The sequence below is a fragment of the Psammomys obesus genome, unplaced genomic scaffold, assembly GCF_907164565.1.
Source record: "Psammomys obesus unplaced genomic scaffold, mPsaObe1.curated_primary_1811, whole genome shotgun sequence".
Classification (NCBI taxonomy): Eukaryota; Metazoa; Chordata; class Mammalia; order Rodentia; family Muridae; genus Psammomys; species Psammomys obesus.
In genome coordinates, this window is record NW_026590062.1 from 2,059,544 (window position 1) to 2,084,997 (window position 25,454).

Consider the following 25,454-nt stretch of genomic DNA (forward strand, 5'->3'; position numbering starts at 1 on the left):
GTGCTGGAAAAACTTGTGACATAACAGAAATAGATCTATGTCTCTCTTCCCCCAAAAATGTGATCAGCATAGATCAAAAAATTTACTTTAAGCTCCAAAATTGGAACTGTTAGAGGAAATATAAGAAAATATCCCAAGATACTGGCACGGGGAGGGCTCTCTGAGGAAGTCCAACAGCTCAGTGGAAAGCAGCAAGAATCAAGAGACGGGGCCGCATGGAATTTGAGAGCAAGAGAAGCCACCAGCAGAAGCCACCAGAGATGGCAGTCAGAGTGGTGGATCTTTGCCAATGCCACATCAAAGGATTGCGAGCGACTGTCTGTAAAGACTATGACAAATAAACAGCCACCAATAACTCCATACATCAATGAGCAAATGAACCAAACAGACAGTTCCCCAAAGTGAACACATGCCAATAAAGATGAGAAAATGTTCAACGTCCTTAGTCGCAAAGGACAGACAAATTAGAAGCTCATTTCACCCTAGTCAGTAGGGCTATTACCAACAACACGAATGACAGCACACGCTGATACGGATGTGGGGAAGAGAGATACTTTTTCATCGCAGGTGGGGGTCACACGAGGACAACCGTGTTGGGAACTGGTGTGCAGGGGCCTCCAGAAACCGAGAGTAGGATCCCAGGCAGCTCTCTGTGTAGTCTCCAGAGGACACAAGTCAGCCTTGCACAGAGAGCTTACACATTCAGGCCTATTGCTATTCACAAGCGCTATGGCTAGCTTAGATGTCTGGGACAGATGTGTGGATAAAGAGAATGTGGTGTGTTTACACAGCGAGCCGTAGTCAGCCGTAAAGAAAAAGAAAATGATGCCATTTGCACGAAAATAGAATTGGAAACCATCACGTTAGGCAAAATAGCCAGACTCAGACAAATGCCACATTTTTTCTCCCATATGCAAAAATCTAAATTTTTTTTAAAGGTAAGGGAAACCCTTTGAGGGGAACTGAAAGAGAGTGGGGGGGGGGCACGGCAGGGTGGGGACGGATCTGGCACCACAGACACCACCACAAAACACAATGAATTTACACTACAAAGATAGGTACCGGGCACGTGGGACCCATCTGCTGCCTTCAGAGCCCTTGGACTTCTGCTTCTGGCCGCTTCTCCTCACATGGGTCTGCCAGAAAGACTTTTTCTCCAGACAGCGCCATCTGTCCCTGTCCACATCGCACAGAGGGCAGAGGGAGGAGGTGGCTGGGAGGCCACCGGAGGCTGTGACTCTCTCAGCCTGTGGAGCCTAAACTGCCTCCCTCCTGCAGTCCATGGAGGCTGCCCTCCAGACAGGGTGATGACCTCAGATACAAGCGCCCAGAGCCAGCACCTTCACTCTGGGCTCAGAGTTTCCTCCTGGGGACCTGGAGGTGGGGGTGGTGTTCTGGATGCCCAGGGAGTGTGGGAAATAGCTGGAAATAGCAGCTGCTCCCATCCGCTAAACACTTTCATTTGTTACTTCCTAAGTCACCTAGTGTAGTCCAAGGTGGCAAAGACAAGACTGGGACTGGCAGGGACCTCCGTGCTGGCTGCGGAAGGCAGATAAGGAGAAACAAAGTGTACTATGGTGGTGGTGGGGGAACATGGCACAGCCCCCTTCACTCCCGCCCATACTGGCCATCTGGTCCTTCAAAGACTGGGGGGCTGGCAAGGTGATTCGGTGTGTAAAAGCACGTGATGCCAAGCCCGACAAGCCCAGGTTCATTCCTGGGACCCACAGGTAGAGGGAGAGAATGGGCTCCGACAAGTCGCTGCACGCACGCACGCTGTGACATGCGCGCCCCAGCCTCCACTCACAGCATACATAAACAGGCAGTGAGAGACACAGAAAAGGCCCTTTGCGCATCTTTAGTTTGAGCTTTGCTACAGAAGGAAGCCTTCCTTCCCTCCTCCTTGAAGTCGAGTGAGTTCCCAGCAGCCATGACCCTCCCTTACGCTGCTAACCGAAGTCACACGTGTGACAGTCTGTCCCCCCCTGCCCCGCCCCGAACATTACTCTCTTTAGCAGCATGAATTAACGAGCACAGGGACGCTTTCTTCGCGTGCTGCCGGTTGTATTGCCATGGCAACCCCAGGGCCCTGCAGCCGCCCGGCATGTACTAGATACTCAGTTAATCCTGGCCGAAACGGTAAAGCTGAGGCCAGCTCCCCCCACCAGCCCGCTGCTGTGCCCTGGAGAAGGGCGCCTCAGACACTCACAACTGAATGTCCAAGAAGATCCGCTTCTCCTCTCCGACATGGATCTTCCACACGCAGTCCTCGCCTTCTGCATAGGGCTCTGGCCAGTTTGGAGACAGCACCACCCCAGCCACGGCGGAGAGCTCCCCGCCGCACATGGCTGTAACGGACAGACAGGCAGGCAGGCAGGCGGGCGGACAGACAAGAAGACACCACCGTGAGGGAGCCAACGCAGCACAACGGTTGGGAGTTTGGGGGGCAAAGTTGGCATCTGTGCGTCCCTGTGCAACCCGACCATGTGCCCATATGGAGTGGCGTTAGGGGCAGCCCGTGTGTGTACAAGTGCTGTGTGTATGTATGGGCACTTGCATGTGTGTGAGTGTGTGTTGAGAAATGCTGCTGGCCTCATCGGCAGCTCTGGCAGTGTCTTCCCCACTGAGGACAGCTCACCCCTCTCACTAGCTCTGGATAAGGTGTGTCCTTCCTTGTGTGCTCAGGAAATGTCCTTGCCAGCCCACTGGCTTAGGATGGAGCGTGACTGAGGTCGCCATGCCAGCTTGCTGTGCCTTGTCTGTCCCCAGTGAGTGCTCAGGTGGCAGTCCAGTCTCTGAAGGATTTAGTCTGGACCGGCAGCAGAGGCGCAGCGGCTGCTCTCTCAATTCTACTGTTTACTGCCTTGGAAAGTCCTCAGTATGGCAGAGGCTGAAGCCTCAATAAATTCTGCTCTGTTAATGTAGCACATTCAATTCAGTGGCCAATCCCTCACCAGAGCAAGGCAATGACTTCATGCCAACTGCCAGATGGTTGCCGGCTTGAGGACACCCTTCCTTCCTCCCCATGACGGGGCTTAGTGGCCTCAGATGCAGGAAATGGGGAGCCAGTGGAAGTGAAGGTGGTCACAGCCAACATTTTCCAGGCCCTGAGCACACTCTGTCTGTCCCAGTGACCCCAGCATGCTCTTGGGACTGTCTCCCCCTGCCCCACTGTGTCTGATTCCTCCTCATCAGTGGGGCTGGTGTCTACTGGGTGTGGCTGTACAAAGGGTATTGTCAGCAGGGCCCGGTTATGATCAGCAGTGGGGACCACTCAGGAGACCAGGGTTGCCGTGTGCCATTGATTGGGGTGGGCACAGCAGCGGAGTGTGAGGCAGGGTGGGCCCCTAGGAGCTGACACCCGGGCAGGGCTCCCCTGTCACAGCAGCTGTGCTCTGAGGGTCCTGGGCCTGCAGGAAGGAGCACCATTTTCTGGTTCCCCCGAGAACTAGCAGCAACCAGACCCAGAAGACCATTTGTCTGGAAAGGGCCTCATCCTAAAACCAGTGTGTAATGTGGCCACACCGTCCAGGCTGAGGCCTTGTTCTGTGCAGCAGGGCGGAGGCTCTGGGCACTCTGGCCTTGGGGGAGGTGGTGGCTCACCTCTGCACAGAGGCTCCGTGTCGTTCCAGTATGGGTCACGCACATTGACACACTCAATGACGGCTGGGCCCTGCTCCAGAGAGTGGCCGGGGTCACAGGTGAACTCCACAATGGTGCCGATGTTATAGGTGGGGTCCGATGTGGTGAAGTTCCCATTTTGGATGTAGGGTTCATAACAATGACCTTTTTCAAAGGCTGAGGTGGGGACACAGAGAGGGGTTGTAGACAGATGAGGGAGGAGACACCCTTTACTGCTTAGAAATAGCTTAAAGTAAAGGCGCTCCAAAGAGCTAGGCATGGAGGCTCATGTCTGTAATCCTATCTCTAAAGGGGCTAAGATAGGCAGGCCACTGTTTAAGGCCAGCCTGGGCTACACAGTATTTTCCAGGACGGCCTGAGCTTCTGAGGAGGAGCCTGCCTCAGGACAGAAGGGTGCTACTAACCTTGGCTAGGCACCTGGCCTCTGGGGCCTCATTTTCGCATGTGGAATGCAGATAAAACCTTCTGCCTCCAGCCCCAAAGAGATGCAGTGTTTTCACTTCTTTCTAGGCCCGTGCTCTGGCCCACTTCCAGAAAAGTCCCTCGGGTACACCAAACAACATGATCTGGGCAGGAGAACTCCGGGCTGTTCTTGAAGGAGGCTGGACACCCAGGGGCATAACTCGGGGGAGCAGAGCAGTGGCAAGGGCTCCCAGGTAGGCTGGCCGCCATCTTAGCCACACTGTGAGGCTTCAAGGCTCCCTAGCTGCTTCTGCCTTGACTTTCTCATGTGAGTGAAGACAACAGCTGCACATCTCTGTGTGGTGAGAGTCACCCAGGAAGCACACACAGAAGCCCGGTGTGGTGGCACAAACCTGTGAGTCCCTCACCAGAGAATTATACGGTCAAGGCCAGCCTGGAGTATTAGAGACACCCTGCCTCAAAAAGCCAAAACGAAAGAGAGAAGCAAGCGGCTGTTCATAGGGCTCCGTTAGCAGAATGCTTGCCTAGCCAGCATACAGGAGGCCTCAGGTTTGGTCTCCAGGGCTGCATGAATGAGGCATGCTGATTTATGTTTATAATCCTGGTACTTGGAAGGGAGAGGCAGGAGGATCAGAAGTTCAAGGTCACCCTGGTCTGCTTATTGAGTTTGAGGCTAGCCTGAGCTACATGAGATCCATACTCAAAAGAAAGAAGAAAAGAAGAAAAGAAGGAAAGAGTGAGTGAGTGATGGGGGGGGTGCACCAGGCACAAGAGGTGCTTAGAGGGAAGTTGGTTTTAATAAAACAGAAAGTCTCTCTTGGAGATCGTGGGCCAGTCTGGCACTGGGTCCTTCACCCCCTGCACTGCCCCATGTCCCATCCCAGGCCTCACAAGGAAGGGCCCCTCACCCTCGAAGCGGATGTTGAAGGCAGAGGCTGCCCGGCCCTGGTCGGAGGTAAACTCGATGCGGATGCTGCTGCCGTCACTCAGCAGGCCCTCAAAGGGCACGCTCTCTGTTCGGAGTGAGTCGTACAGGAGGGCCGACGTGTTTGTTCGTCCACTGTAGACAATCATCCTGGCGGGAGAAAGGACAGAGGGATGCTGACATATCTTAGGGATGCTGGCATGTCTGAGGGATGCCCACATGTCTTAGGGAGGCCGATATTTCTTCCAGGGTCAGTGACACTGAGGCCACAGGGGAGAGCGTGTGTGGAGAGTGCTGACTTTGGGTCTCCTATCTGAACCCAAATCTCGCCTTTTCAGTCTTCCTTGTCCCTCACAGAAATGGAGACTGCCTGTTTGTTCTGAGACCCTCAGGGATGCAGGGAGGGTTGTGGCGAGTGCAGGGGCACCCGGGGTAGTTGCTGGGTCATGGGTCACTGCGGGCTGAGAGGTGGGGCTTGACCAGCAATGTGTAGTCAGGCAGTGCCTCACTCTGCAGCAGGCTCTGTGGGCCCCAGTCTGTCACCCAGCCTACCCAGCTCTCTGCAGCTCAGAGCTTCTCCAGCTCTGCTTCCTGTCTTCCCAGGAGCCAACGCCATTTGTGTTGTGCTTGTTCTCCGTGGAGCCTAATCATGGCTTTGTACTGTTGAGGTGCTCAATAAATATACTCTTTGTTCCACTCAGGAAAGAGATGCCTAAGAGGAAGCCCTTTGTGTGTGTGTATATGTGTGTGTGTGTATGTATGTGTGGTGTGTGTGTGTGTGTGTGTGTGTGTGTGTGTGTGTGTGGTGTGGCTCAGGCAGGCTCCTCTCCTGCTGAGTGCCTCATTCTCCTGATGGCCAGCAGAGGGGTCACAATCTCTTTGTCAGCCTCCTCAGGGCTTCCTTTCTGGGGTTCAGCCACACCCAGACGACGACACACCCCACCCTCTCTAAGCTGGAGAGGGGAGGCCGGCGTGCACAGCTCACCTGTCCTTCTCATGAAGCAGCAGCCTTTCAAGATGCAGGTGAAGCTTCTGACCCTCGGGAGCCTCGATGGTCCACACGCAGAGCTGGCTGCCATTGGCGTTTCCAGGGTAACTGGGGGAGAGAACTCGGCCGATGGTGGCATTGTGCACCGCTCCTCCACACGGGGCTGTGTGCAGAAAGCGAGGTGTGAGGTGGCGAGGGGAGAGCAGAGAGGACTTGGTGGGCTTGTCTCTCCTGACCACACCCACCGAAGTCCTCTAGCTAGGGTGGAGCTGGGAACACAGGGGAGGGGTCTGCTGTCCTGTCAAACCCTCCATGCCTGGATTCACCAACACCTGTGTGCCCCTGCAGGGAGGAACTCCATGTAAAGACTGCTCTGTGGTGCTGACCGAGCCTAGACGGTCACTGTAAAATTCACATTCACTCACTCATTCACTCATTCATTTGTGTGTGTGTGTACCTGTGCTCATGTCACATTGCTGTGGAAGTCAGAGGACAGCCCACAGGCGTCAAGTCTTTCCTTTCACCATGTGGGTCTTGGGGACTGAACTCAGGTCTTTAGGCTCGGTGGCAGGTGCTTTAAGTCACTGAACCATAGTGCTGGCTTGATTTCCTACACTTTCAGTTCTGAAACGATTCCCAAGGACAGACGAGAGCGGTTCACAGGACGAGCGTGTTATTTAGGACTTAGCGTGGAGACGTTCCAGCAATGGAAGAATGGAAGAAACCCCAGCTGTGTTCTTTTCACCCACCCAGTGGCAGGCTAAAAAATAGCAATAAAACAGCATGGGCAACAGGCATGGTCTTCCTTATTTACAACGAGTAACTGGACAGGTGGCTAGTAATCATTTCCCAAAGGGCAATTCGGCAGAAATGGTTTTAAAACTATGTCGGAACGCCCTGACCCAGAAAAGAGCCTTGGGAGTTCATCCTACGGGAAGCTTTGGAGATTTGAACTGACTTGTAGATGAGGCTGCTCAGCTCCGCCTTCATCCTCAAACCCAAAACCAGAACTGGAGCGGGTCTCGGAGCACACATCGGGTTTCTACGGAGCCATCAAACACTGAGTTCTCAGAGACTGCTTACGAATGAATCCCAGAGCTTGAAGAAGCGTGCTAGCAAACGGCCTGCCTGGCCCGTTGCTCTGAGCCATCTGCAGGGGTAGGTTGAGACCATTGAATATAAAAGTGATTTGTTCCCGTCTCTTGTACATTTGTGTTTCTGGAATTTTCTTTTAGCCAGAGCCATATAACACTTTTATGTTAAAGTAATATGTCGAGGTGACACCACTAAGTGATTTGTGGCCCGAGGGAGAGCTGCACAGCTGTCAGGCTACAGCGGAGAGGAGGTGCTGGGGTCTGGTCTCAGGGGGTCACGATGTGGGTCTGTTTTAATGTGGGAGAGTTGATCCAAAGGTCCTTAATGAGGATGGTGGCCATATAGGAAGTGTTCTGGTCCAAGCACTAGTCCCAGGCTGGTCTCAAATTCCCTGTGTAGCCAAAGATGACCTTGAACTTCTGATCCTCCTGCCTCCACCTCCTGGGAGCTGAGGTTGCGCACGGGCTGGGGATCTAGCCCATGGGTCCCTGTGCACCCGAGGTGAGCACACAAGTGGATATATCTCAGCCACTCCTTGCCATCCTCCGTGTTCTTCTTCACACCTCTTCTCACCAATGGGGGCACAACTCTCCATTTCCTGCCTTCTAAGAATTTATCTGCCAAACATATTTCACAACAGCTTGGGCTCTTGGCTGTGATGACTGTGAGGTCTTAGTCTTGGTCCCAGAACCAGATGATATAGTTTGTAGTGTGTACTCGGTAAACAATAATTTGTATTTATTTACTTCGCTGGCTCAAGGCACACAGCTAACAAGTGGAGCCACTGGGATGCCGGCTGGCGATGCTTCGTGGGATGTTTTTCACAGTGACATCTGATGATTCAGAGAGGGACCAGGGTTGGGGTTGGGGGGGGGGGGGCTCAGTTTCTGACACTGCCTAGACATTCACGGAGTATTTGATGAATGACAACATGATGGAACTGGGCTGGCAGCAGGAGAGAAAGTCTGATCACTGTTCTCTGCCCGGGACTCAGCTGTGTGACAGGGCGGAGAGAAGCCATTCTTCCTGAGGGCAGGATTCTCATTCCATCGCAGGGACACTGTCCTTCTGTCAGTCAGCATCAGCCTGAGGCTCAGACCTCCACTGTGCCACCTACCTGTGATAGACGTCCCACAAACCAGCGGAGCCCTCTGAACCTGAGGTGTGTCTAGAATGACATGGGAGACATGATCTCACCCCTGACAGTCCCTCGTGAGGGGCAGGCTGCTGCTTCCTGTGCCATCCTGTCATCTTCTGACATGCCAGCGTAGTCTTTTGTTTTGTTGTGACAGGGTCTCACTATGGAGCCTTGCCTGTCCTGGGACTTGCTGTGTAGACCAGGCTGGCCTTGAACTCATAGACATCCATCTGCCTCTGCCTCTCAAGCGGTGCTGATACACTTTGACTTCCTCAAACCTGCTGAACCCCTCACCTCTGGGTCTTTGCACAGGCTGGCTCACTGGCAGGGGCGACTTCTATCCCCTGCCTTTACTCTGTGACCTCTCACTCAGCTTCCACAGCCCGGCTCCTTGGGGACTCCTTCCCTGGAGTCCTACCACCACCGCTTGCCGCTTAGCCCTTTCTCTGATGGTGACAGAGTTTCTCCTGTCCCCACCTGCTCTGGACACTATCTTTACACCCCTCTCTGGCACTCCCTGCTCCACCCCCACATGCCATGTTTTCTCATGTGGTCACATATTGTAGTGGTTTGAATAAGAATGCCCCCCCCCCCCCAATAGGCTCATATATTTGAATGTTTAGTCACCAGGGACTGGAACTGTTTGGGAAGGATTAGGAGGTGTGGCCTCGCTGAAGGAAGTTTGTTGCTGAGGGAGGCTTGGCAGCTCCAAAATCCCGTGATAGGCCTAGTGTCTCTCTCTGCCTCCTGCCTGTGGATCTTGATACATAGCTCTTAGTTTCTGCTCTAGTGCCATGCCCATCTGCTTCCCACCATGATGGTCATGGACTAACCCCGTGAAACTGTAAGCAAGACCCCAATTAAATGATTTTTTTTTTCTTTTTTAAATAATAGTTTCCTTAGCCATGACGTTTCTTCCCAGCCACAAAGCAGTAACTAAGACACATATCTTGCTCCAGGGTAGAAACTCTGAGAAAGCAGGGCCCTCATAGCTCCAATGGTGAGTGCAAAGCCCAGGAAATAGTGGAAGCTCATGGGTGCTGGCAGGTGATGAACCCACAGGCCAAGGATCCTTGAAAGATGAGAGGCCCATGGGCCAAGTCTAGGATTCCACCTGCAGGCCTGCCTCCTCCACTTCTCTCCACCAGAGGGCATCAGGCTACCTTAGTTGTTGGCTGTCACCAACTTCAGAGTTCATGTTGACTAAGCTCATAAAACAAGACAAAACAGCACTAGCTACCTGCAAAGTCCAGACAGCAAAGGAAACAAGGGGCGAGTCAGACTTCATTGTTGTAAAAAGGGTAGTGTTAAGGGTCATATAAACAGGTCAAAAGAAGACCACAGAGCGGGGATGAGGGGAGGCCTGCAAATCGTACCTCAAAAAGGTTTTGATTCAGCACATGTAAAGAGTACGCATAGTACAACAACAACCTAGGAGCCTCTTAAACAATGGGCAAAGGGATTGAAGAGCCCTTTCTTTAGAGTGTCAGCTGCAAGAAGACATGCAAACACTTGAGAAGACACGTGACGGCAGCGCTTACCAGGGTAGCATGGGAACATGGTGAGGTGCCTACAGACCTACCGTGCTGATTACAGAACACAGAATAAAGTGAGTCAGTGAGGGCTGCCAGGGACAGACCTGCTGTCCAGCCAGGGGGAAGGGGAAACGGTGAGGCTGCTGTGGGCAGAGTGGGCCTGGAGGGGTTATGCGGTATGACCTGGCAACTCTACCCTGAGAACTGTCTTTAGGAGAAATAAAAACCGATTTCCATGTTCAGAGCAGAGCAGCCGCTTAGATAAAGAGTGAAACAATTTTGATGTCCGCTCACTGATGGATGGGCCAACAAAACAGAGCACAACCCTCCCGACAGAATGTTACTCAGCCATGAAAAGGAACAACGTGCTCATATGTGCTGTAACACAGGTAGATCTTGAGAACCCTGCGGCGAATGGAAGAAGCCATGTGTGTGCTGCCTACGTGAGACCTTGCAACTGGCAGATCAGAGGGGAGGAAAGATGGTTGCTGAGGTGTGGGTGGGGCTCTATGTCTGATGAAGGCTGAGCATCCCAACTATGCTAAGAAGGATGGCCTCTGCCACCAAGGAGACTGTTGAGCGACTGCTAATGAGCAAGGTTCCCGCTGGACAGAGCGGTGGCACAGAGCGCTGTGCTGTGGGAGGGGTCCTCAGGAGCCGAACTCGTGCTCTGTGCATTTTATTACAACACAGCCTGGAGGGCAGGAGCCTCACTGAGAGGTTTCTCCAGATGGCCTAGAGCAGCGGGTCTCAACTCCTTTGGGGGGTTGAATGACCCTTCCACGGGGGTCATATAGTAGAAATCCTGCATGTCAGGTATTCACATGAATATTTATAACAGGAGCAAAATTCCAGTTATGAAAAACAAGATGATTTTCTGGTTGGGGTCACCACAGCACGAGGAACTGTATGTATTAAGGGCTCACAGCATTAAGAAGGTTGGGAGCCGCTGCCCTAGAGGGTGCTGTCTCCCATGCCCTGGCTGGTGGACGCGGGTGGTACCTGAGCAGACGGGCTCCTGGCTGCTCCAGTGGGGTTTGGAGGCATTGATGCAGGTCAGAGTCTTGGCTCCCTGCAGCTCGTAGCCCAGGTGGCAGTGGAAGTGGGCCACCCCACCCGCGTGCAGATCCATCACTGTGACGTCCCCAGCGTCGGGCCGGCGGGGAAAGCTGCAGCTCAGCATGAAAGCTGGGGAGAAAGGAGAAAGGCCGGGCGCATCAGCCGTGGGCAGGGAAGCAGTGCGCCCCACATCCTGGCAGCAGCTCTGTGTTAAGGACGGAGGGGGACCCTGGGAAGCCTGGGGGCTGGAGTTGCCAGCTTCGTTGTTTCTCTGTCTTATTTTTTGAGGTCTGGTCTCCCATTGGCCTGGAGCTTGCCGATTTGGCTAAGTTGGCACACCCTGCCACCAAGCCTCAGGAATCATGATGTCTCCAGCTCCCACCACTGGGGCTACAGGTGTGCCCTGCTTTGCCTTCTTCTGTGGGTTCTGGGGATGGAAGCAGAGCTCCTCATGCTTGCACGACAAGCCTTTTACCCGAGCCCCCTCCAGTTCCAAAATTATGCACAGTCCTTCTTATACCCTTGAAAACCATTGCTCTTAGTCAGAAAGGAGGACTCTGTGGTTTTAATCAGAGTTCCCTGACAGGAAAAAGCCCACGAGTGTGGCCGGGTGTCGGAGGAAAGCGAGGCCAGCATCTCCATCTGGCTGGCCCCAGCAGACCCTACCCTGGTAGTGCAGCTGGAAGGTCCCTAGGCCATCATCCTGGAAGGTCCGGAAGTACACAGAGATGGTGTTGGTGGGGCTGCGAATGACCTGGCCCTCCACCAGGAGAGTCTGATTGGCCAGGACTGTCAGGCTGGGACCATCCACCCCTCGGATAGAGAGCAGCTCCGCCTCTGATAGGTTGACACTCTTCACCTGGGAACAAAGTGGGTAGACAGAGCTGGGCAGCAGTGGTGTGGCTCAGAGAGGGCGGAGAGAGGAGCCTGCAGCCTCGCTGGCTGCTGAACGGCCACCGACACACTGAGTGCACACACTCCTGTCCGTGGACCGGTGAGCTGGCAAGCTAGAGGCGCTCTTGCCTGCGTGTCTCCCTGGGCCTCTCTCTCCTCCACCTGCCCTCTCTCCAGGCACTCACTGCTATTTCCGCTGTCTGGGTTGGAGGGGGCACCTGGGAGGGACTGTGCACCCATGCCCCCCCTGCACAGAGGTGTTGTGCGTGCTGCCTGCTTCTTCCTTCCTGGGTAACACAGCCTAATGCTTTGCCAGCGTGTCCTCATCACGTCTTCAGGCTTCAGTGGCCCATGCACTTGGGAACTCCCACTCTCCATAAAACTCGACTAACGTAGCCCTGATGTGAGGGAAGGAGACATGACGGGGAGGTCAGCAGAGAGGAGCCAAGCCGGGCGCCCTGGGCTACCTGCAGTTCCACTCCGTAGCCAGTGTAGACCGTCACGTTGTAGGTGCACTCCAGGAAGTTGCTGACAGGCTGTGGTGGGAAATCGCTGGAGTCGATGTATCCCTCTGGGTCAGAGAAGCTCACGCTGCAGAGAGCTACAGAGAAAGGAGCGCTGCCATTAGGACACAGGGTGCTGCTGCCGGCCCAGGAGCTCACTCACAGATGGGCTGTGGGGTGGAGCCTGGCTTCTAGTCGCTCTGTGCTTTCCTGTATGACCCATCTCATCCCATCCACCCCTGGAGTCAACATAAGAACAAAACTGGGCAACAGGAAGGAGAAGCTGCAGGAAAAGAGAGGCTGAGAGGGGTGTCCGTGGAAGGGCAGGGGAACCAAGGTTAGAACCCGGCAGCCATCGGCTTCAGTGGGAGCTGCTGCCTTGTCTGCATTGGCCTCTTGCTGAATCTGCCCTGTCCTGACGGCAGTGACAAGCCATCCGGGGCGGCCCCACTCAGCCTTAGAGAGAGAGTGCCATCCATTCCCATCTGAAGTACAGACAAACCAAAGCACGGGGAGGGCCCTGTCTGGACCATGCTCACACAGCACGCATGATCCAGACCCCGCTGACGGCCTTCAGTCGCTTTGTCTGAAGCGGCACCCCCCAAATGGCAGTGCTGGTGACAGTGTCCCAAACAGAAGGTCTTTGGCTGGGTCGACAGAAGGTTGTTAATTGGTAAGCAGAAGCCTAAAGGTGACTTTCTGATTCCCAGGAACTCCCCATAATCTACCCCAAAGGTCAGTTACCTCTGGCAGGGGCATCTAGTTCCAGTTCAGTCTAAACAGTCTGTCTCCGTTCAAAGACCCCATTTTGTTGACTGTCAGATAAAATCCTGTTGCCTTCCACCTTTTTGCTCTTCTCTGTCAGCCCCATCCCTGGAGGTAGAGATGGCCTTGGCAGCCACCTTTCTTTCTGCCCACGGAGAGGTCTAGTTCTCTGGTCTGCACCCTCCCTTACACAACGAGCTGCCAAGTTGACGCATGCCTGACAGCAGAGGCCCCTCCCCAGAGGAGAAGAATCCTAACGTGGAGAGGCACCGAGCCCAGGCTGGGAAAGCGCAGGCTCAGCAGTCCATCCACATCATGAAGGGAGTCCCCACGGCTCCCTTGCACATCAGCTTCCACCTAAGCTCCAGCCCTTTCTGTAGAAAGGTGGAGGAAATGAGTGTCCTCCTCCCTTACGCTCCAATCACAACAGAATGCTGTGTGAGCGGTTCTTGCGTGGCTTAGGAAATAAGGGTGAGGAAGAAGTCTGGGGCATCACAGGACTGACGCACCTACATTTTCTGAACACTTTTAAGCCATGGTTGGACTTGAGTGGTTCAGTGCTAGCTTGCCCTCCCTCCAGGTGTAAGCCCTAGTTCCACACCCACTATGGAAAATTCAGAAATGAACTACACAGCAGGGGTTGGGTGTGTGAGGGGCAAGGGTGTGTGAGGGGCGGGGGTGGAGGCGAGGGGCGGGGTGGGGTGAGTTCGGCGTACCTGGGGCCTGCTCCGTGGTGATGATAGTGGTGGTGATGATGGTGGACGTGGTGGTCTCCTGGCTCTCCTCGGAGGCAGACCCGGTCAGCTCATTGTCACCCTTGTCCAGTGAGCTACCCGGGCTGGTGTCATCGTCGGGGGCCTCTGCGGGCTGCGGGCTGTGCGGGAGTGTAGTCGCCAGTGGGGTGAAGGGTGCTATCTGCAACGGTGCAGGCGCTGTGGGCTCCTCGGGGTCCTCGGGAGCATGTGACTTGGTGGCGGCTGAGGCCCCTGAGGCCGCCAAAGCCGGGGACCCCAGTCTCTGCAGAGTGGTCGGGGTAGCCAGGGGCCTCAGTTGCCTCCGGGCCGAGTTGAGCTGCTTCAGGGACGGCAGGCCCTTCCTGAGGGCTGGGGTATGCTGGATGCGGGTGGACTCTTCAAGGAGAGCTGGGGGCAATGACCCTTCCAGAGCTTCCTGGGAAGGCAGGGGACCTGGGGCTGCTGATGTCACACCCTCTTCCAGGAGGCTCTCCAGCGAGGCAGAGGGCAGGAGGTAGGCCGTGGAAGGGTGCATGTCTCCCTCTGAACCAACATCTGGGGAGAAGAGGAGAAAATATAACCATTAGCTTGGGCTGGCGTTACCTCCTATCAGCTTTGGAGGGCGGCCTCTGAAGGTGAAACCCCAGACTGGATGGTCAGCACGCTCACTGGCTTCCCTTCCCATCTTCCTCTCCTCACTTCCTTTGTTTGTCTTTCCTGAAGCGTTGGGGTCCACCAGCCTGGGACCCACTAAGGGTTAAGGCTTCAGAAGCCAAGAGCACCTATCTGGTAATGGCGGCCATGGCTGTATGTGAGGCAGGAATGGACGTTGCAGGAGACACAGTTATTTGCCGATTGGTTCAGGGTCATATTCATGAGGAGCGCCAGCATCCCCTGGTAATAGGGATGAGGTTTTCCCCAGAGCAGGGACCCTGAGGGAGGAGGTCTAGGGCCAGAGCTGGCCAGGGTGGGAGGGTGGACAGGACCCTTGGACCTTGTTGGTCTGCGGATTATTTCTACTTTGAATTACAGTGGAATTATGTTGCAACACGTGGGTTGCAAGATGAAGGCGTAGAGTATACCAGGCCCACCCAGCTTCATGGCTTAGCAGCCCCGTGCCCTGGACTGAGTGTCCCTTGGTCCCTTTGTCAACCCACATGTGACCAGGATAGAGCTGCCAGCAGTGCCCAGTGTCACAGTGGCACATACTGCCAGCCCCGGAAAAGACCTGAGCTCTGTCAGAGTATGGCTGAAAGGGCATGGCTCTGGCAGCACCGCTGGTTTTTCTTTCAAGGGTTTAAAACGAGCACTTTCTTTTTCTGCCGACAGAGGATCGGTCTCCACAGCATCTATGGTGAGCAAACAGCAGCACAGCAGAAGTAGAGGGCGGGATTGAATGTTCTCAGGGAAAGCTTAGACTTCAGTACGCCCCATTAGATTCAAACTACCAAGTTTCACTTTTTTTTTTTTCTTTTAGAGGCAGGGTCTCCTACGGCTCCTGCGGCCCTCAAACTTGCTGTGCAGCTGAAGATGAACTGGGTTTCCTGATCCTACTGCCTCCGCTTCTGGGGTGCTAGGATTATAGGTGTGTGTTACCATGCCCAGTCTTAAGGTGGTATCAGGGCTCAAACCCAGGACCTCATATGCTAGGTCAGGGCTCTACCCACTGAGCCACATCTCAGTCCCAGACTTGCAAGTTTCTGGTGACGACTTGGTCTTGTGTGACCTTGTGCACTGAGTCTCCAGCTCCCAGAAACTTGGCTTGTTTCCTATTGGATAAGGATAGTTACGGCCAATGTGCGTATTAGATACAGCAGCCCATCGGGTGCGCCTAGCACTGAGCGCAGCAGAGAAGAAAAGCATCAGCAGAAGGAAAAGGAGACACTGGCAAAGAAGACAACGCGTTTCAAGCAGAAGTGACACAAAGCACACCAGCGTGTTGGTTATTTCTGCCATTGCTATGGCCAAACACCCATCGAGAAGCCGCTGAGGGATAAAGGGTGTGTTCTGCCTCCCTGTTGAGGTTTCCCTCTACCAAGTGAGGGGGCATGGTGGTGAAGCTGGCCAAGGGCTGCAGTGCATCAGAGCTGCTGCTCCATACCTCGGCTGGAGACAGAGAGAGAGAGAGAGAGAGGCAGCGAGAGAGACACAGAGAGATAGATAGGGAGGGAGAGAGAGAAGAAAAGGGAGAAGGAAAGAAAGAGGGAAAAGGAGAGGGGAGAGAGAGGGAGGGAAGGGAGGCTGCCCTCAGTTTGCTTCCTCCTTTCCCCACTGGAGGATGTAAAGACAGAATCTGGAGGCAGGAGCTGATGCAGAGGCCTTGGAGGAAGAAAGCTCACTGGCTTGCTCCTCATGGCTTGTTCAGCCTCCTAGTTTATAGCACCCAGGACCACCAGCCCAGGACTGCCCCACCCATGATGGGCTGTCCCCTCCCCCCACCAATCACTAATTAAGAAAATGTTCTGCAACTGGCTGTTATGGAGGCATTTTCTCCTTTCGGACAACTCTAACTTGTATCAAGTTGGCACAAAACTAGCCAGGACAGCATCTTAAACTGGAAAACTCTAAGCTGAGCAGTGGTGCGTACAGTTTCTTCAAGGAAGGCTGGCCCAGCAGCCTGCCCTGCAGAGCTACAGAAATCAACTTCATTTCATTCCTGAGATGCTTGCTCCCAGCTGCAGCTGGCTCCCCCAGAGTCTCAGACTGCTCAGCTGTCCAGTGAGGGCAGCTCCCTGCTGCTCACTGGGGCTGTCATCCCTCAGCAAGAAGGTCTGTATCCTAGGTGCAAGCTGCTGCCGGCTCTCCTCATGGAAATCATAGTGCCTTCCTCCGTGGAAGCCAGAGCAGCATGAGCAACGCCAGAAAAGGTGTTGAGAGATTCTCTCCTGTCGACAGTGGCCCTTGCTTGGTCTGACTGCTGTCCTTGATCATGGCCTGCAGACAGAGGCTGCCCCACCCATGGTTTCTGGCCCCTCAGGTGCCACCATCTAAACAGATTCGAGCGGCAGTTGAAAAGTCTGGTTAACGTTCATGGAGCTGGTGCGCAGGTGTGATCTCTGAGGACCCCAACAGTTACACCTGGCAGCAACCAATGCACCTGTTGGGTGGTATTGATTTCAGCCAGCCTTCCTTCCAGAACAGCAGGAAGTGGGAACCAAGGAGGAAGGGGTGGGGGTGGGTGACAAGAGGGTGGATCAAGGTCACCTAGGAGCCAAACATGGATCCCTGGTCCAGCACTGAGACTTCGGAGATGTGGGTTCAAAGCCTGCCAGCTGCAGTCAACCAGGCTGGGGTGGGTGGGCTGGGGAACTGGCTCATCCATCTTTCTGCAGCTCGGCTCCCTCTATAAAGAATGAGACCCTCCATCTGCCCCAGAAGATCAGAGATGTGGGTTTGCTAAAAAAAGCTGCGGTCCCGCACTCACTGGGGCTTTACTTCATGATTGATGGCGACTGTCTTTGTAGATGGTGGATTGAGACACAGGTCAGGAGGCTTATGCGGAGGAGGTGACAGGTCAGGGTGCCCAGCCTGGGAGACCCAGCTGCGGCCAATTGTAAACAGTTTGGGTGCAGTCAGGGTTGGGAGCCTGAGCAGAGCTTCCTTGCAGGCTGCAGCCTGTGCTTTGTCTCCTGGCCTCTCTCAACAGGTCAAGTGTACAGCCAGACAGGATGACGTCAGGGCTGCCTGCTCCTGTGCCATGGGGATGGAAGCAGCAAGTCACTGACAGTCTGTCTCCACGACTCTGCAGAGTCAGGCAAGGTGACTGACGAATGGCCACGCTGACTGGCAGGTTGCTGGGTGCTGTGGCCAACTCAGCTGGCCCTTCCTAGACATAGCCCATCCTTCGAATCGCAGGAAAGATGGCAGGGGGCAGGAGCAGGAGGGGAAGGAGTGGGGGGAGGAGGAAGAGGTGTGAGGAGAAGGAGGGGAGCACCTATAAGCAAGGCATCACTCCTTAACCACAGTGGCAGTGACGGGTCAGACCTTTTGCTTTGCTGGTATTGGACTGTGCTGGTGACAGGGTGGGCGTGCATGTGCCGTGTGCTCTTATCTGTTGCTCCATTCCACTCTCTGTTGGCATCACTAGGAAGGAAATGATAGTCTTCTCCCTTAGAGAAACAGACAGAGGTTGGGGACACGAGGTTCTTGTAAAGGCCACACAGCAAAGCCAGGATCAGTTCTGGGTTTACACGGATTCCAAGAGTGTGTTGCTCGCTGCTCCCCCGAGCCTCACTCTGTTGTCCTGCAGCATCTAGCCTTCTATCTTCTCACGTAGCTTGGGGTGACCTTGAATTCATGCTTCTCTTGCCTCTACCTCCCAAATGCTGCCACACCTGACACATGCAGTTCTGGGACGGAGCCCAGGGCTCTGTGCATGCTGGGCCAGCACATTACCAATGGAGCCATATCCCCCTCCCCCACTATGATCATTTCCACACATTGGGATTCTTTGGATCCTCTTTTATTTTCCATTATGTGCACATGTGTGGTCTCTCTGTGTGTATGCACGTGTTAGTGAAATGACCGAGGAGGCCAGAAGAGGACATTGGATCCCCAGGAGCTAGAGTTACAGGCAGCTGTGAGCCACTCAGCATGGGTGCTGGCAACTGAACTCAGATCCTCTGCAAGAGCAGCCGGCAGCCTTGACACTGGGTGTCCCCAGCCCCTGGCCTCTCTTTTCAAGCTGTTTTGAAATGTGTTGTAGTTTGCTGCAGGTCACAGAGCTCCCTACTCTGTGTCCCAAACACCATCACCGAGACCCTTGCCTACACACATTTCTCTCTCTCCTCATCTGCATCTCTTCCTCATCTCTAGAGCCCACCTTTCTATGGTCATCTTGTAGGAGACCCATGACCCCAGGGTCACAAATAAGCAAGACCACATGGACTTTGCGTTCTGCGTTGGACTTACTTCACATAACACCAAGAGCTCTAGTTCTGCCCGTGCTCCTTCAAGTGCCAGAGATCCTCTTTTAAGGCAGCACGGTATTCTGTTGTGAACACGAAGCACAATGGCTTCATCCATTCTCCTGTCAGGAGACATCTTCATAGTCCAAAGTCTCACTCACTGTGACTTCTGCCATAGGCACTGGCCTGCAGGTACCTACCTCATAGACACATGGCCTGCATTTCCTCTAAGCACTGGCCAGACCTGGGGTTGCCAGACATGAGGGTAGTTTTACCTTCGTGTTTTGAAGAACCTCCAAACCCTCTCCATATGGCCACAATTTTCTGGAGGTGAGTGCTCCCTTCATAATGACCTCCTCAACCCCAACAGGAGCAGAAGGGAGCACGTGGATGGACTACATGACTCCGCCACCATTGCATCCACCCTCTGGGGCCCCGGGGGGTGGCCAGGTGCCAGCCCCACAGGAGGCAATCTTGAGTGCTGTCCTGAAACCATACCCACCCAAGAACTCCCACCCCGCACACAAAGCAAATCTTGCTAGCTGGCTCCAAACTTCGGGCCAACTTTAAGGCTGATGAGTTGAGCCTGTAGCCTGCAGTTCGAGCAGCCTGAGGACTCAGCTCAAACGCCAGCCAGCCGAGCACCGAGCAAAGCCAAGCCCCACTGTACTCAGTCTAAATTGGATCCCAGGCTAAAGAAACGCAGCGAGTTAATAACTCGCTCTAATGGGCTTTTCCCCCAGCTCCAGGGACTGCTGAGTTAAATGCATTCCTCTATTTCAGAGCACTTAGAAATCTCAGTTATGCATGGCAGGTTCTTCTTTTATCATGCCCACTCAGCACTCTGCTCGGGTGCTGTCAATCAACCCATCCCTCCGCCAGCCCATCTGTGAAGGAGTGGATACCAACTCTCTCCTCCAGCCACCCCTCATCACTGTGTCAGAGCGCCCCTGCTCTTAGGAACACACACATGGAAAACCAAGAGCAACCATCATACAGGAAGTGTGTGTGGGGGAACATTGTTAATGAGCCGCACCTGATGCATTTGCTTTCTCCAGGGATGAGCTGAGCACCTGCCATGCCCTCTGACTTGGGAGGCGTCATCGCTTTGCACCCCCCTACTCCTGCCGTCCCTCTTCTTTTCTTTCCCTCTGTCAGGAAACCAGGCACCAGTGCTCATCAGCTTGGGTCCTGGGAAGGCTGGAAACTCCAGGCAACAGGGGAGCTGCCTTCTGCCTGCTGTGGCTCTTCTCCACCCGCTGTGATAACACTCCCCTGTAGCAGACCCCAGCAGGGTGTCTGCTGAATTTGCCAGGGAGGGGAGGAGGGAGAAGCAGAGAGAGAATGGGCCATGGTGGACACCGAGGGGGCGAGGAGGAGGATTCAGGGTACTGAGCATGTGCGCAGAGGCTAATGACGTCCCTTGAGTCTGTAAACGCTAGAATATTCTGACGTGTCAGGGGCAGGGTATAGGCATCGCTCTACATGGCCATATCCTCATGCTACACCCCGAGAGTCCTACTACCACCTCATCCTCAGGCTCCTCCCAGGCCGGTTCTACCTGCGCCTCCCCCTGCCCACCCACTACACCCGGGCATTAGTTAGTTATCTTTCTGACTTTTGTACCAAATGCCCAACATGAAGCAACAGAAGGGAATGGGCACTGTTTCCCTCATGGTTTAGGGTAAGGTTTATCACAACGATAAAGGCATGGTGGTGTGGGTGTGAGGCTGCCTGCTCACCCTCTCCTCCCCCAGGCTCTAGGTCAGGAACATCAAGGGCATTTTGACTTATAATGTCTGCAATTTAAAGTGCTTATTTTCCTCATCTGAAAGGAGGGGCACTGGCACCCCTCCCCTTGCATAGGATTTTTTTTTTTTCCCTTCTGGGGTTTAGTCTACTCCCTTAATTCTCAAACACCGGCCAAGACATCAGTCACAGCACTGGGGTCTCTTCCCCATGAAAGCTTCTTTCCTGTCCTCCCTCCCCCTTAGGAGAGGTAAATCTCCTAAGGACACTGACACCGCTTGTCAGTGCCTCTCTGGAACCTATTCTGTGACCACGTAGGCGACCTGATAAACCTTTCTTCGTGAGTGTGCTTACAGTGTAGACTGTAAGACTTGGTGCTTTAGACAGGGCCTACTTGTCTAAATGACATCTTGGGGACAGTTTACGCTGTGGGCTGAGCATCCCGTGTCTGGAAACCCCAAATGTCCCACATCACACCACAGATGGAAAGTTTCATGCCACGAAACTTGGTTCTGTGAACGGCATTATTGAGAATATCGTATGAAAATACCTTCAGGCTGTGTGTGTAAGGCGCCTATGAAATGGAATGGGGTCTGTTTTCAGCCTCAGCTCCGCCCCCAAGATGGTTCACCGTGCGTGTGTGTAAACAGTGCCAAATGTGAACAGACTGACATAGGAGCCACTTCTGGCCCCAGGGACCATAACATTGGTCAAATCAGTTCCCAGCAACTGCGCTTCAGTTGACAAGGAGAGCAGGAGGCAGCTGGCTCACACATGGCACACAGCTCCTGGTTGGGTTAGCAGGACAGACGGACACTCAGCTGGTGAGCTTGCTTGCCTGACTGTAATGGTTTGGGCCCTGATTAGCGTGCTGTGCACAGAGGGGTGGATGGGGATTTTGCTGCCAGACACATGTCTCTCCAAACCCAGCAGAGTATGTGCGTGGCTGACCTCCAGGCTGCCCCCAAGCTTGTGTGGGGGACCTAGGGGCTGCAGGGACTCCAGGAGGTGCCAAGTAAATAGGCTTGCAGAGTGAATGTCTAGGACAGGGGTGACTGTTTGACCATCGTCCTTTCTGCCCTGGCTTCTTCCCATCCCATGGGCATCCTTTGTAATTCATGCTGAGTTCGGAAATCCTGGAACATTCTTCACGTCCATTTACATTTCATCAGCATGCTGGCTGGCCGCTGTGTCCTCACTCCCCGTGAATAAGCCCAGGGAGCTGTTGGCACTGCGTGGTTGAGCCTGTGTCTTTAACCCTGATTAGCAGCTCTGTCTCAGTCCCAGATGAGCCCCCCTCACCCTGCCCACCTGCCTCCCTCCCCAGCCTGTGCCATCCACCCGTCTCCATTCATGCTTCATGTTGGATTTTGTGACTTCTTGCAGTGTGGCTGCAAGGAGGGGGCATGGGGTTATTTATCTGAGTAAATGAGCATCTGAGTCACCGAGGGAGGGATGAAGCCAACGTGGGGACCCTGTTAACATCCGACCGCCTACATTCCCAGGAAGAGAAACCAGATCCGAGAAGGAAGGGAGCTACGTCGTTCACAGGTGAGCTTCACCGACCTGAGTAAGTCGGTGATTTGTCTTTTTCAGCTGTGAGCCTCGACCTAAAGGCAGAAACAAAGAGCCCACAGCAAGCATGTAAGGATGCATTTAGAGGTACAGAGATCGAGGGTGGTAGGGACCAGAGTCCATCCCCCAAAGCCTGCCTCCCACTCTCTAAAGTTAAGACATCAACCTTTTCATTCTTACCCTTAAAGATGGATGGTGGAGGTGTGTTCCGGGTAATGGGGATGACTGAGCTGTGAGGGACCAGAAGCCAACTCACCTCATCACAGAGATGGTGGCCAGGATAGCAGTGACTCTGTTTGCTGGGGGTGGGGGTGGGGTGGCCTAAGGAACGAAGTTGCTGTAACTTTCATTTTAGCGATGAGGAGATGGAGGAGCAGAGAAGTATGGTCAGTTGGCTCTGCAACCCTAAAAATCTGTCTGGATCAGGCGAGGGACTCTTCCCACAGTGAATCCTGACAAGGCTGCTTCCAGGGAGAGAACAGCTTTGCAGGTCATCTCGAAGGTCCCCAGGGACCTCCCAGGGCATCCTGGGACAATGGGGGTGTGTACTGGGCCCCCTCAGCGGCAGAGGACAAAGTATGTCAGCTGAGGACATTTCTTCAGGAAGAGGCAAAGAACAACCTGAAGGAGCTCAGAGCCAGGAAGCAGCTGGGAGAGGGGTAGAGTTGTGGCTCCGCCCACATCTTGTTCAGATAGAAGGGGAATCCATTGTAAGCTCGTTGGAAAGTTTGGGCCCAGGTCTTGTATAATAGAAACATTTCAAGTGAAGTCTTTCGTGGAACAAGGGTTCGGATGGCCCTTGTCCTCTGTGCCTGCAAATGCCACATCTGAGCTGCAAGCAGCTGCTGGTGGGAGGTGTTTGAATCCGAGTCTGTCCAAAATGTCCTGACCATGGTTCTCCGTGCAAAGCATTGCAACAGCTATGTGACAGTTTAGGTTGAGTCGGTTGTAGTAAGCGCTCTGAAGTGACTTAACGCTCATGGGAGCATTGATGTACGATCTGTGCAAACACCGCATTGTTTTATGTCAAGGACTTCTGTGTCCTGGGATCCTGGCTTGTGGCAGAGAGCAGCAGAGATAGTTCTGGAACTACCTGTCCATCTGCACCTCCTTCCCCTGACCCCTCTCCTAAACAATATGCTTCAAGGTCTCTGGTTCATGCAATAGAATCTAACTCCTTTCAATGACAAGAATAAAATAAGTATTTGGCCTTTGGTCTTGGTATGACCCACCTAAGAGTGTCCTGGCCATGTGGGGACATTGAACCATAGCAGTGCCTTGTGCTCACACAGGGTTTAGCGGTAAGGCCTTGGGCAGGGAGTCACCTTGACCTTTGGAGGAACTGGACTCTAAGGACAACCCCGCTTGCATGACCAGCCCTCCACAGAGCCCCTAAATGCCAAGGGGCAACAAGTGTCCTTAGGGCAGCGGTCATATATGGGGTGAGGAAGGAAGACAAAACTTGTTGCTGGTCCTGTAGGCTCTGCCCTGCCACCCCTGCCTTCTGCTGATGGGTCTTCTGAGTTCTTTGAGCCAATTATTAAAGCTGATGGTGGGTCTTGGTCTCTATTAGTCAGGCAAAACAGGAGCATATAGATTGAAGCAGGGTGGCATGGTATTGTTTCTCCAGGTTGCTCCTGACCTGGGTTACATGGTGATCCTGAGACTGGGGAGATGGATGGTGAGCAGAGCTCATGAGCCAGGACCTCCCAGCTCTTACATGGGTGTACATGGCTGGTTTCAGGTACTCTCTGTTCAGTGAGAAGGTAGGTGGTAGTATTAGCCCATTTCATTGAGACTGAGTTCATTGAGACCATTTCATTTCACTGAGACACAGAAATGTAGATGATTACCCAAAACAATATGGTAGGTGGAGAACAGGATGAGGCCTGGCATGATTTGTCAAGAGACAGTAGGACAATTCCTAATATCACTTCCAGATTGATGACCTTGGACAGGTGATTTTAAGAGACAACTTCTATTTTGAGACTACAATAAAAAGTTTCAGGGCTTGAAAGGAAAAAAAAATTGATTGAGTCTCATTTTGTGGTTCATTTAGTAGATGTGACAACTGAGGTTCAGAAAAATGGGCTGCCATCACCAAGTTCTGGAAGCCAGCTCAGGACTGCCTGGGGTATGTCTAACCCTGGGCCAATGTCCTTAGTGTTCTGGGCCCCCTTTCCTGTGCAGCTTTTCTGCAGCTGCTTTGTCTAAACCCAGGATTCCCTTTCTCTTCCCCAGAGCATCTCTGCTGGTTTGGTGGTCCTGTCTCTCTGGGCATGAAGCTTGTGACATTCAGCTGATGCTGTGGTCCAGGTAGCTCAACTTTTGGAGTCATGTGGAAAGGAGATTGATGTGGCCTTGGCAGCCATCATTGGTAAGGTGGTCACAGATGGGATCACATGCTTACTAGCCTCCGGAAGATGCCCTAGTCTCAGACATTTTTGATCACAGGCCCCAGTGGAGGTGACACAGTGTGTTCAGGTAGTGTCCGTGTTGTGTAAGCAGCAAATGACAGGCTGCAATGGGAAATGCTGGGGTGGAGGTTGGGGTTCACCTGTCACTTCCAGAGGGACAACAGAAACACGATCCTTTGCTCAGATGGGCAAAAACATTGTTAGGGTTTCATCGTCAGCATGGGTGACGCCTTCTCCACCCGTGGTCCAGGCTCTGGACAGCTGAATGCCATGAGTGAGGTGCCTGGAGGCGGGGGTCTGGGAGCCCTGAGTTTCTCAGAAGAGTCTCCCAGGCTGGTATTGAAAGTGTACTGCTGACGCTCTGAGTCAGATCTTGGCTGGTGGGATGGGAATTTGCACTAGGTAAGAATTCATATTCCCATCGCCCTGTGAGAATCACATTACACCCCATAATACCAGGGCCAGCCTCTCTTTACTCCCACACAGGGTCCTCATGTGAAATTCTGTGCCTGGCAGTTTGCAGCTTGGGTGGTTTTGCATGGTCATGGCTGAAGACCTTTTTACCTGTCCAGTGAGGGTAGGATGCTGCTCTGTCCTACAATGGGAGAGACAAGTCCCTCTTCAGTGAAGAAGGAAATAGCCCCGAGGTGCACTGTGTGGGCTGTGTACACCCCGCTCCCGTCTATGCAGGTTTTAGGCCAACTGCATTAGCTGGCTGCATTTTATATACGAGTGGCTAGATGAACACTTCGGAGCCCTGGGTCCTGAGGGAAGCTTGGATTGAAGTGGTGGAAGAAAGGCCTGGCTGGGAGATAGATAACTTGGTTGGTGAAGTGTTTGCCTTGCAAGCGTAGGGACTGAGATTGATTCCAGAACCCACATTAAAAAAGCTGGGCTTGGTGGTGCACGCTTGTGATCCCAGCACTGGGAAGGCAGAGACTGGAGGATGCCTCCATTCACTGGCCAGCTGGTCCAGCTTCTTATCAAGCTCCAGGCCAGTGGCAAATCCTGTCTCAGAAAAACAAGGTAGATGATACATGAGGTTGACCTCTTGCCCAACACACACACACACACACACACACACACACACACACACACACACACA

At 53.6% G+C, this 25,454-nt stretch overlaps 1 protein-coding gene across 3 annotated transcripts in view; it reads right to left on the reverse strand.

The window, feature by feature from the left end:
- Positions 1-25,454, reverse strand: part of Sez6l (seizure related 6 homolog like) — a 151,542-nt gene that overhangs the window by 40,677 nt on the left and 85,411 nt on the right. For all 3 annotated transcript variants that reach the window (XM_055606011.1, XM_055606010.1, XM_055606009.1), the window contains exons 2-9: positions 13,684-14,256; positions 12,167-12,300; positions 11,472-11,664; positions 10,749-10,934; positions 5,976-6,141; positions 4,974-5,140; positions 3,604-3,798; positions 2,210-2,348 (exon numbers count right to left, since the gene is read on the reverse strand). In XM_055606011.1, coding sequence (XP_055461986.1) covers positions 2,210-2,348; positions 3,604-3,798; positions 4,974-5,140; positions 5,976-6,141; positions 10,749-10,934; positions 11,472-11,664; positions 12,167-12,300; positions 13,684-14,256 — 1,753 coding nt within the window. The remainder of the gene's footprint in view (positions 1-2,209; positions 2,349-3,603; positions 3,799-4,973; positions 5,141-5,975; positions 6,142-10,748; positions 10,935-11,471; positions 11,665-12,166; positions 12,301-13,683; positions 14,257-25,454) is intronic.